Below are 10,935 nucleotides of genomic sequence, written 5' to 3'. Positions count from 1 at the left end.
AAGCGCTAAAGGCAGCTACAAGGCAGTAGTCGCATAGCACAGTACTTTGCTGTAAACAGGAAATGGTTACAAGGGAGTGTCCTCTGCAGAATTCTTGCACTGGCCGAATGGCCTTTGATAGAGAACAGTTAATTCGTTTTTTGCTGCCATACTACATAAAACAACAAGATCTGGCTTGTTAACATGTAATAGAATGCAAAGTTTAGCTTTTGCAAAGAAAAAAAAAAGCCGCCTGCTGGTTCTCTTGCCGTCTAATAACCCCGACATTTCTCTCACAGTAAAAAAAAAATAAACAAGCTTTTTTGATGTCTTTAGGCATTTCACAATCAATTCATTATTTAGTCTATCAATCAAACTCAAGACAGTTAACTTCTAACCCACCAGGAACCCGAAAATATTTATTGCAAGTTCGTATCATTCGCAAATCAGTAACCTGAACAATTTCATTCTGGCTAACGCTTGATCATTGTACATTCGCACGTCCTTACTATAGCTTCCATTTATTAGATGTCACAATCAATATTTAAAATGTTTCTAGTTAATTTAATTTTTACTTATTCTTGTTAGGAAATTTTGTCATTTATTGCCGCTCTATAGCTTGCTATAGACCTGTGGGGCGCTTGTAATTGTGGAAATATATAGTAACAATTACCATTCGCTCAATTACCAGCCGTATGTGGTGACTACGTTCAGCTCGATCCTATTCGAAATTGCTCATTCATTTGAATTTTTATTCAGTCTGAGCGTTTCCCTAGAGGCATCCAACTAGTAAAGCTCTTGTAATAGGCGACTGCTGGCTGTTGTGCTGCTTCTGAAGTTTTATTCTCGCTTTTTCGTTGGAGAGAATGCCGCACGTGTAGCTTCAGAATTTCTCGCCAGTTGATTGGCTGTCTAAACTATTACTTTAGATTTTCCAGTTGATTGGCTGTCTAAACTATTACTTTGGATTTTTTATTCTGCCCACAAGCAAGCGCCAACAGTACAAAAAGATAGCATGGCACACTAGCCTGATTTTTAATTAATTTCATCTCTCAGGACTTTAGAATTCAAGAGAAGGGGTGTCACAATTTCCGAGCAAAACTAGAAAAGCCCTAATAAAGATTTCAATTTTAGAAACTGTCACCCACAAGCCCTCCAGTGCTATTATTAAAATCCTATTACAAAAGCAGCCGTAATAAGTTCAAAGCAGCGGTGGCCTGCAGCTCCGCATTCCACTTCAGTGCGGCCGAGGGGAAAGCATTTCCACTGACATTCATCTGAATGACAGCTTGAAAAGGATCTCCTGTAATTAAATATTTTGTCCCAATTTTGTCAAAGACCGCATTTTTATTATTTTGCATTTCTATTTACTCCTGTACGTTTATTCATTCAGGCGCGCTGGTCACGATTTATTTTGGGTTACTCAAGGCGACCAGGTCAACGGGCTCTGCGGAATCTAGTGGAGGCGGAGGTCGTTTCAAACATGTTCTTACTTTTCCTTTACTTCGGGGTATCGGGAATCTATCCAACATTTCCGTACCGTTGACTATACGCGAGCAATGGGGCTCGACCACGTAGGGTATGACGGGGAGCTCTGTAACAATGTCCTCTTCGGTCCCACCACTACTGTTCTTGCCATTTTTCAAAGCTGCATTTCCGCCAAACATTTGAAAGGCAGCATTCAGATGCCAGGGTATCACCCGTGATGTGGTCATCACCTGACAACATATACGTGACAACTGGGCCGCTACGCAACTGAATTGAAACGGAGTGCACTTGCGCTGATCGAGTGTGTCTGTTTCCTCATCCACTCACATCAGAGAAATATACGTGCGTGCTGTCTACGTCATTCACTCATCTTCACTGCAAAACAGCTGTGTCCCAACCTCCAGCGTTGGCGGCTACGTGAAGTGGACCGACGCCGTTCTGCATCGCTGGCCACCCACATTCCGAAACGGTACGTAAGCCGCAGCGGTGGATCCCTGATTATGGCGCTCGGCTGCTGACCCGAAAGGCCCGGGTTCGATCCCGGCCATGGCGGTCGCATTTTCGATGGAAGCGAAATGCTAGATGCCCGTGTACTGTGCGATGTCAAAGCACGTTAAAGAACCCCAGGTGGTCGAAATTATCGGGGCTCTCCAGGACTACTGCGTCCCTCGTAGCCTGCGTCGCTTTGGGACGTTAAACACTATAAAACCAAGCCAAACGTAAACAGTATGCGATGAGTGGGTAAATTCTGCAGATATATGACTCTTCAGTCATTCTTTAGACCCGTGGTTCGTATCACAGAGAGTAAGTGTTGTTAGTTTATGGGGTTTTAACGTCCCAAAGCGACTGAGGCTATGAGAGACGCCGTAGTGAAGGGCTCCGGAAATTTCGACCACCTGGGGTTCTTTAACGTGCACTGACATCGCACAGTACACGGGCCTCTAGAATTTCGCCTTCATCGAAATTCGACTGCCGGGGCCGGGATCGAACCCGCGTCTTTCGGGCCAGCAGCCGAGCGCCATAACCACTCAGCCACCGCGGCGGTTCAGGAGTGAGTGCTGTAAATCCGGGTGTAAACTGGGTGTAAATATACACGCTGAGTGTGAATATGTTCCAGAAAATAATTCTCACGTGTTGTCCACGGAAGAGCGCTGTATTCGATGGAGGCAATCTTCTTGTTTTTAGTCTAATTCTACTTCCTTGTCTTGATCGTCCTACTCTCTGGGGTCGGTTGCAAGTTGTTGCATAGTGGGCGTTGAAGGCCATTGAAGGCCAGTCTCCCACCTGAAACTTGCGATAGCACTTGTATGCGGCAGCAAGGCCTTGACGAGGTAAGGTACAACCAAAGGTGACATAAAACCCCAAGCGTTGGATGTGAAGTAGAATTGGACACCGCAGCAGTGGCCTAGTGGTTAGCGCATTCTCCCGGTATGCGGCAGGTGCTGGTCCCGTGGGTGAGTGTCGAAATCTTTAGCGTGGACTCGACACATAAAATGGCAAATCTGATCAAGATGTTTGATTTCTGATTTTAGTTTTTTTCGCAACTCTCGAGTCTTCATCTGTCTTGTGATACCTGCAGCAGTGGCCTCGTGGTACAGTACCCGCCTCGGCTTCGGGAGGTGGTGGGCTCGACTCCCGCTGGCGGCCGGGTGCCGGCCGGTTTTCTCAAAATGGCTACAAGCTATGGCCCGGCCTGGTGCTCGGCTTCCTAGGGTTGCATGGCTCGGAAAAGGAACCTGCGCCTTCAAATCCCTTCACTGTGTGAAGAGACACACCGAACATAGGGGCCACAAGTGGGTTTTTGCAGATTTAAGGTTGTTTGATGGCGGAAAGAATCACTGGCCTGTCTAGTGGCCCTTTGTGGCCATTGCTGAAATGACACGCGACATCATAGAAACCCAACTTCAGTCATGGTTGGCTGACATAACCATCCAGCATATTGAGAACTTTGAGTGAAAAGTTACACATACGTGCCAAATTTTGTTACATTTTATGCATAAATAACGAAAATAGTTTTGATTTCAGGGTCCTCCTTAACAATAAGTGTCCGGCGGTAGGCTTGTTAAGTTTTTGCTCAGGAGTCGGTCGAATTTCGATGGAGGCGCAAATTCTCGAAGCCCGTGTACCGTGCGATGTCAGTGCACGTCAAAGAACCCCAGGTGGTCGAAATTTCCGGAGCCCTTCACTACGGCGTCCCTCATAGCCCGAGTCACTCAGGGACGTTAATACCCCATGAACCAAACCAAACCAAAAACTTTGTAAGCACTTAACAAGAGCTAACACTGTAAAATTATTCTTTCGCTTTAGAATGAGAAGACAGAAAGAAACATTGCTAGCATTTAAAACATGGAGTCTTGCGACAAAGTTTTGTCGGGGCTACGAAGGCGCATAGCACCATTCACTATTTTGTGGGTGTGCGTATGAGACCCGACGGTGCACGTCTGTTACCAGGAAGGCGGCGATTCTGCAGATCTAGGTTGAAGTCAGTGGCGGCAGTACCAGGGACGGTCAGCATGTCTCTTTGCGGTCGACTTGCCGTGGTGACCGGAGGTGCCAGCGGCATCGGCAGGTGTGTATGCGACGCCTTGGCATCCGAGAACGCTACCGTGATAGTCGCCGACCTAAACCTGGACGCAGCTAACGCGGTGGCCCAGTCACTGCCAGGTAGGCTCTTGGAGTGTTATCGTTATTCCGTTCTCGGCCGTCAACCAGTTCCTTCGGAGCGATTCGAAGCAGACATCCTTATTCTTGCCTAAGTAAAGTGACCGGTGGTCTTAGAGAAGACTGGGCTCGGTCAAGCCTGGAGCAGGAACCTCACTGCTCGGTCATATCTGAACTATAGTAAAATGCAGTTCATCGAAAGGTGACTGATTCCACAGCCTTGTAGAATCGCGGTCAAACCCGAAGCCTGATCCTTAACCACCGAGACATTATCTTCGCCATTAACAATAACTACAGTTGCGATAACAGATGTCACGTACTTGGACAGATGCAATAGAGAGAAAAGATGTTCCACTTACGGAAAAGCTCGGAGTCTGCGATAATGTGAACTGAAGAGGCGCCAAACTGATATCTACATCGCTACGGTTTTTTTGTTTGTTTGTAAGGGCCCTGAGGGACCCTTCGTTACCAATGCAACTCATTCGGCACTAATAATGTTGACAAAAATGATAATGTTAATATTGTTAATGGTGTATTACGTGCTTGCGTGGATGGATTTAAAGGGAGAGGTGGCAGTAGAGGCGATCGCCCCCTCTCCCACGCGAGATATTTTACATACGATAGCCCTGCCGAATATAATTCTTTTTCTATGAAAAAAACTCCTAGAAATACGTAGTTCAAATAAGATCGCACCCCCCCCCCCTCCAAACGTCCCTCTCCAAGAGGTACCCTAAAATCCGCGCCTGTATGCTGGCAGTTGCAGGAAGAGACCGCAGAACAGCATGGACAACACATAATTGCCAACAGGTGTATCTATTTTAAATAAACGGTCCTAAATACACTACCTTTTCCTGCCGCGCCAACACGCCATTTTTTTTTCATGACGCAACAAAAATGTAGACGGCGGAAATCACGAAAGATGTCTGGCGATCAAAAGCAACGCACTAAAACTCGTCCCGTCAGCTTGAAAAGGTGCGCTCAAAGCTCCGTCTACGGCCGCTTTTGAACCTCATTTTCATCCTAATTTGGTGCACCAACAACAAAAAAATCAGAGTAAAAAGTATAGCTGGTGAGACGTCGTTCAAGCTTTATGTGTGCAGTGGGAAAATAATGTTTAAAGCTTAAAGAAGAGAACACGGGGGAAAAGGTTAGCAAATTACCTTTTCAGAATTACTGCAGGTATGGTAATAACATTTGCTAAACTGGGTTGACATTGGGAAAAAAATTGTTCTAAAGCCCTGATGTTAAGATTTCAGTCGATTACCAGGTAATAAGCAATAACATGGATTACAGCTAGTCAGTCACATGTTCTTTCTCTAAATATTATTAGCCTGATTTCTCGTTGCCTTTATGGTTACAAATATATGCGAAGGAGCGTGGCGCAGCTAGTTTACTTCTGCACCCTTTAGGGTGGACTTCCACTGAGTTATTATGGTGGCATAAAAGTTATGATTATTGTAAATACTGAAGATTGAGCCATGCTCTTCGCAGGTTCCGCCACCCACAGAGGAGCTTTGGTGGATGTCGGCGAATCAAAATCGGTGGACGAACTCTTTGCTCACATCAAGGATACAGAGCCGCTGCCTGTCAGCATCGCCGTGAATTGCGCTGCCATAGCCACACTTTCGTCATTGGTTGATACAACGGATGAGGATTTCGACAACATCATCCGAGTAAACCTAAAGGTTAGCCCCTTAACAATGATGAAATAACTTGAAAAAGTCGACTGGTCCCTAGCAATAACTGATAATCTTATTATTGACCTCGGAGGTGGCCATGTCAAGTAAATTACAGAATCCAGCATTGGGTGCTGCTCAACGCTATATGCTTCGAGGCCCTGCCGTCGTGTTTTCTGTGTGTTTGCAGCTGTCTTCCACCGAGAAAACCTATTTAATTTTCACTGCCTGGATTGCGACTGCATGGACCCGGAAATGCTGTAATGGGTGCGTCTTTTTTTGGGGGGATCTCGAAGGAAGCAGATAAGGTTTACAGTGTCTCCAGGATAAGACTAGTGGACGACTTCGGCCAAAAAGTGCATTCTAAAATAAATAATGCCGGCCGTATCGCCGAAGTAGCATTGAAGAAATAGTGATTGGCCTAAGTAGTGATTGGAAGATGAGCACTGCTTTTGCAGTTGTGCCCGCCCATGGTACGCGACCATTGTATTGTTTCTGATGCTTATTCCTTTAACTTCGTGAAAGTCAATGCAATGTTTTACAGTTACATCACTGAAAACGGTGGGAACATTAATTTGTGATGATCAATGGCAGTAATATGACCGCATATTACAACCTAGCAGGAAACAATTGAATAATGTTATAAAATTGCTAAGTTCCATGTTATATGTTACAGTGCAACGCTACACTAATGTTTAAATTTCCCATATAATTTCATAAGTTGAGTGAAAAGCATTAGTTCACCGCTCAAGCTAAGCATTATGCTAATGTCGTGATAGAAACTAAATTCTAATGTTATTATCAAGTTGAAATTATTACCATAAACAACGCTGCTAATATTTTAAACATTATGTCAGAGCACTTCTGCCACTGTTCGCACAGGACTGATGTTTTACAACTGACATAACGCTGAAGTTACGTATCTGCGTTGATGCCTGCTACAGATTGCATTCAAAGCCCAAAAATGTCATTAAAAAGCTTGTTACCCACCCACCCACCCACCCACCCACTTACCAACCCCTTCCCCTTCCCTTTATGTCTAGTTATGTAAGCTCGAGGCCATTCTTTAGGTGTGCACGCGAGTTGCATGCATTTGTTATGGTATATTGCACTGCTTGTCGTCATCGTTGCCCTATGCCGCTTGCAACTGATGATTGAAGTTGTGTATCACTGTTGACGGGTCTGTTCTTGCAGGATCCTGTTATTTCACCAAAAGTTACACAAATCTTGTTTAAACGTTTAATAACGCTAAAAGAATGTTATTCCAAAACTTATTCTAACCTTTCACAAAAAAATGCATTAAAGATTATGTATTAATTTTTGACGAACACAAAGAAAGTAACAGGTCGTAATGCTTCGGTGCTTCCTGGGACACTCCGCAAAATTAACACATCAATGTGTTAAGAGTTGAAGCCACGCAAGCAAACTACCTCACGCGTGAACTGCAACTACATGGGTGTACCTGTAGAGGTAACTTAAACACTGCTACCGACTTACCGGCAATCTCCGGACTGCACTGTGCCATTTTTACCATTTTTGTGCTACTATACCGCACCACGGCAATCCCGCATTGACCAAAATCAGCCCCATTTCCTGCACGTGCTTCTGCCCTGTTGTGCAGGGCACTTTCCTCGTGACAAGGGCCTCAGCACGAGCCATGATTGCGTCTGGCGTCGCCAACGCAGCCATCGTGAACGTGGGCAGCCTCCTGGGCAGGACCGGCTTTGCCAATCTAGCGGCTTACACAGCGTCGAAAGGGGGCGTCGTGGCGCTCACCAAGACAGCGGCCAAAGAGCTGGGACCACTCGGCATCCGCTGCAACGCCGTGCTGCCGTCGCTGATACAGACGCCGATGGGCGATCAGATGCCCGAAAAGACCCGGAAAGGTTTCAGCACGTTCGCCGCTATGCGACGAATCGGGCAGCCCGAAGAGGTGGCCGCAGCCATCCTCTTCCTCTGCTGCCCCCAGAGCTCCTTCGTGACGGGTGCCGCGCTGGAAGTCACTGGCGGATACGCCATGTGAGGGATGCCCGAGTACGCGTTCTGACAGCCTGCGGTTGGATACTGTTGGCGTATTAAATTGATTCTTCATTAGCGATTCAGGCATTGGTGGGCTCCGTCCTCATGATGTCATAGATTCAGTTGATTGAGGAACGTTCTTCTGTTCGACACCCTTTTAAACGAAATCTTGTTCGGGACATCCTTGCGTATACCACGAAGGACAGGGCCGATGTTGGTTGGGCAGGGCATCATCTCGGGCCGCCGTGAGCAAATTCTGCGACTCACCATGAGCAGAGTGGCAGTTGTAGCATGTGCCACAGCTGGGCCGACCTCAGTGAAAAAAATAACAGTCGGTTGACCTTTCTGTCGAGAGTAGATGCAAGCATGAAATACGTTGCAGGTACGGCATTGCGCAACCTAGGACTTCTTATAGATGGTGGCAGGGAATTGCCGTTGGGCGCAATTTAATAGAAGCCAGAACTCGAGCTAAAAGTAGCCAAAGTAGCCATGCCATTTAATCTTTATGACAAATTAGTGGCCAAATAGAACAGAAGCGTTATTAGAAATGCAGTCTTTATTAAACAATTGATAATAGGATTTTGAAACAACTAAAGAAAAAAAAAGGGCAAACATTTTTTAGTCCTTTTGCTCAGTCTTCAAGCTACAGGTACGTTTTTAATAAATATATGAATTATTAAATGCTCAGTAAGTGTAGATAGCGATTTTGTCACACTGTAACCAATAACCCAGTAGGACGTTGAAGCTATTTAGCCTTGAAGTCGTAGACCGAACTGGATTCATGGAAGCGCCATTAGGCAGTCCAGTTTCATTTTTTTGCGCTTCTGTTTTTGTCAAATTCACACAGAAAAGACGTGCTCAGCATCAGGATCAGCTTTAGAAGCTGGAAATGCCATAATCTTCAATGTGCCTTGCGCCAGGCGCGGAAAAGGAATTCGCCGAAGTGTCTGTGCGACCCCTGAGCGCCGTAAGCTCATTCATGACGTGCGATGAAGTGCACGCTAATTGTTTGCATTTATATTTTTGACTCCAGATCGATGAGGGAACATCCATAAAAATGCAGCCGCAGCTTCAGTACGCCTTCACGGCTCTCCGCGCTTTCTATGTCATCAGGATTTATGGCATCCAGCCACCGAAGTGCAGACGAGGCATTTTGAGGTCGCTGTAGAAGTTCGGTTTATGGTTTGGGTTATGGGAGTTTAACGTCCCAAAGCGACTCAGGCTATGAGAGACGCCGTAGTGAAGGGCTCCGGGAATTTCGACCACCTGGGGTTCTTTAACGTGCACTGACATCGCACAGTACACGGGCCTCTAGAATTTCGCCTCCATCGAAATTCGACCGCCGCGGCCGGGATCGAACCCGCGTCTTTCGGGCCGGCAGCCGAGCGCCGTAACCACTCAGCCACCGCGGCGGCTCGTCGCTGTAGAAGTGTATGTCCATTTGTCCGAAGAACTGGAAGCAGCGCTCTCTCACGACCCCTTTGTCTACTGAAATCTCTCTTAAGATGTATTAATTACAGTGACGTCGCGTGCGCATGTAGGCTGCCTAGCTACCCTAGCCGCGCGTAGGGCGCCTCGATGCCCCGTTGGCGGGGATGGTGCGATTAAAAAAAAAGGCTAATAAATGCGCCAACGTAGAAGTTCACCAGAAGGTAGCCATAGAGCCAGCGTAAAATTTTCATCGTCAGACGGGGTAATAAATTAGCCGATTTGGCACCAATTAGACACCAACGGCAACCCTGGATGGACGTCGTGGTGGCGAAAAACGTTCATTAAGGCGAAAACTTTACTAGGATATATGTCGGCGGGGATCGTGTCCGCAAAATGTGTCGGCAGCAGTTGTGGGCAATTCAGAAGAGGTAGCGTCAAACGAGTGGTTGCAATGGAAAGAGGATGATGTGAGGATGCTGCCTGTACAAACGTTTTAGAAATCGCATGAATAGTTAATTAATTAGAGCCAAAAATGTCCAAAAAGCGGGCGGGCCCAGAGCAAAAGTGGCGCCAAATTTGAAAATGCCGGAAGTGTGGGACCACGTGATGGGAACTGTGGGCGGAGCCGACGCGTGGTGCCAAATTTGAAGTCTGAAATGAATACTGAGATTAAACGGGGGAAAATGTGCAGTTAATCGAAATATAACCAATAATTAATGATTAAAGAAAGTGTCAAGATTGAATTAATGTGAAATAAGGTGATTAATTGTGAATAAAGGTGAATTAATTATGAGTTAAGGTGAATTAATTGAGATATGGCGAATTGGTGCGATTTAAATGTGAATTAATGCCACATTAAATGAATTAAGGGTGAATTAAGGTGAGCTAATTATGAATTAACTGTAAATAATTGTGGATTATGATGAATTAGAGTGAATTAGTTGGTAATAAAGTGGTTAATTAAGGAACCAATTATTTTTGCGAGGTGAATTAAGCAGATAATTAAGGAATTAACGATGAATTAAGGATGAAACGATGAAATGATGAAACGAGGATTGAATGAGGAATTGTGAATGAAACGAAGGTATATAATCAGAGTTAATTGATAACCAATCAATCAAGTGAACGAGAAAACAACCATCGTGCCAAATTTGAAAGGCGACCAGTGTCGATGAGGCGTCAACGCTTTCGCATTCTTCCAATGCGAGTAGCCGCAGTGATCTCTAATTTTTGACTCACCAGGAGGCCTCCTGTGCGGGGATACAGGCGCAAACACGACAAACTTCTTCTAAACATAGTCATTACAATTCCCTCCCGACATTATCGCCCTACAGGAGACCAATGGCCAAGTCAAACTCCCCGGCTACAAAGCTTTTCAAGCATCCACATCACGGGTGGTAGCCACGGTAGTGCTCGTTAACCGCCACTTTCCGGCGATCCGCACGCAGTTTGACAGGATCGACATTTCGCACGACCTCATCACTATTTTTCCAGGCGGCTCCCGCTTCTATGTCCTCAATATCTACAGCTCACGCCCCGCGGGAACGCTCACACCTATTCCACGCCCTCTTTGCTCTCATAGTGGGGAACTTCACTGCCCCCCCCCCCCCCCGGTCTGGGGCTACACAGCGAGTATCCCGAAAGGCAACGACATCTGGGTCCACCACTTTTCTCTCCTCAC

At 46.0% G+C, this 10,935-nt stretch overlaps 1 protein-coding gene across 4 annotated transcripts; it reads left to right on the top strand.

Annotated features, from left to right (window-relative positions):
- Positions 1-1,834: 1,834 nt before the first annotated feature.
- Positions 1,835-7,902, top strand: LOC144125792 (estradiol 17-beta-dehydrogenase 8-like). 4 transcript variants are annotated; one of them, XM_077659496.1, is made up of 5 exons: positions 1,836-1,936; positions 3,047-3,260; positions 3,938-4,131; positions 5,620-5,813; positions 7,426-7,902. In XM_077659496.1, exons 2-5 carry the CDS (start codon positions 3,151-3,153, stop codon positions 7,825-7,827), a joined length of 900 nt encoding a protein of 299 aa, XP_077515622.1. In that variant the 5' UTR covers positions 1,836-1,936; positions 3,047-3,150; the 3' UTR covers positions 7,828-7,902. The 4 variants fall into 4 exon arrangements, with proteins under 4 accessions (XP_077515625.1, XP_077515622.1, XP_077515623.1 ...); XM_077659497.1 differs by lacking the exon at positions 1,836-1,936 and adding an exon at positions 2,116-2,921; XM_077659499.1 differs by lacking the exon at positions 3,047-3,260 and having other exon boundaries at positions 1,835-1,936; positions 3,919-4,131.
- Positions 7,903-10,935: the final 3,033 nt, after the last annotated feature.

The sequence above is a fragment of the Amblyomma americanum genome, chromosome 3 (genome assembly GCF_052857255.1).
Source record: "Amblyomma americanum isolate KBUSLIRL-KWMA chromosome 3, ASM5285725v1, whole genome shotgun sequence".
In the NCBI taxonomy this organism is placed as follows: domain Eukaryota; kingdom Metazoa; phylum Arthropoda; class Arachnida; order Ixodida; family Ixodidae; genus Amblyomma; species Amblyomma americanum.
The sequence above is the reverse complement of the archived record's forward strand: the minus strand, read 5'-3'. Positions and strand labels throughout refer to the sequence as shown.

Excerpts from the sequence above, each read along its gene's own strand:
- LOC144125792 (XM_077659496.1), top strand. The coding sequence starts at position 3,151 with ATGGCCCGGCCTGGTGCTCGGCTTCCTAGGGTTGCATGGCTCGGAAAA. Across the intron at positions 3,261-3,937 it reads ACCGAACATAGGGGCCACAA|ATCTAGGTTGAAGTCAGTGG; the intron begins GTGGGTTTTTGC and ends GCGATTCTGCAG. Across the intron at positions 4,132-5,619 it reads GGTGGCCCAGTCACTGCCAG|GTTCCGCCACCCACAGAGGA; the intron begins GTAGGCTCTTGG and ends TGCTCTTCGCAG.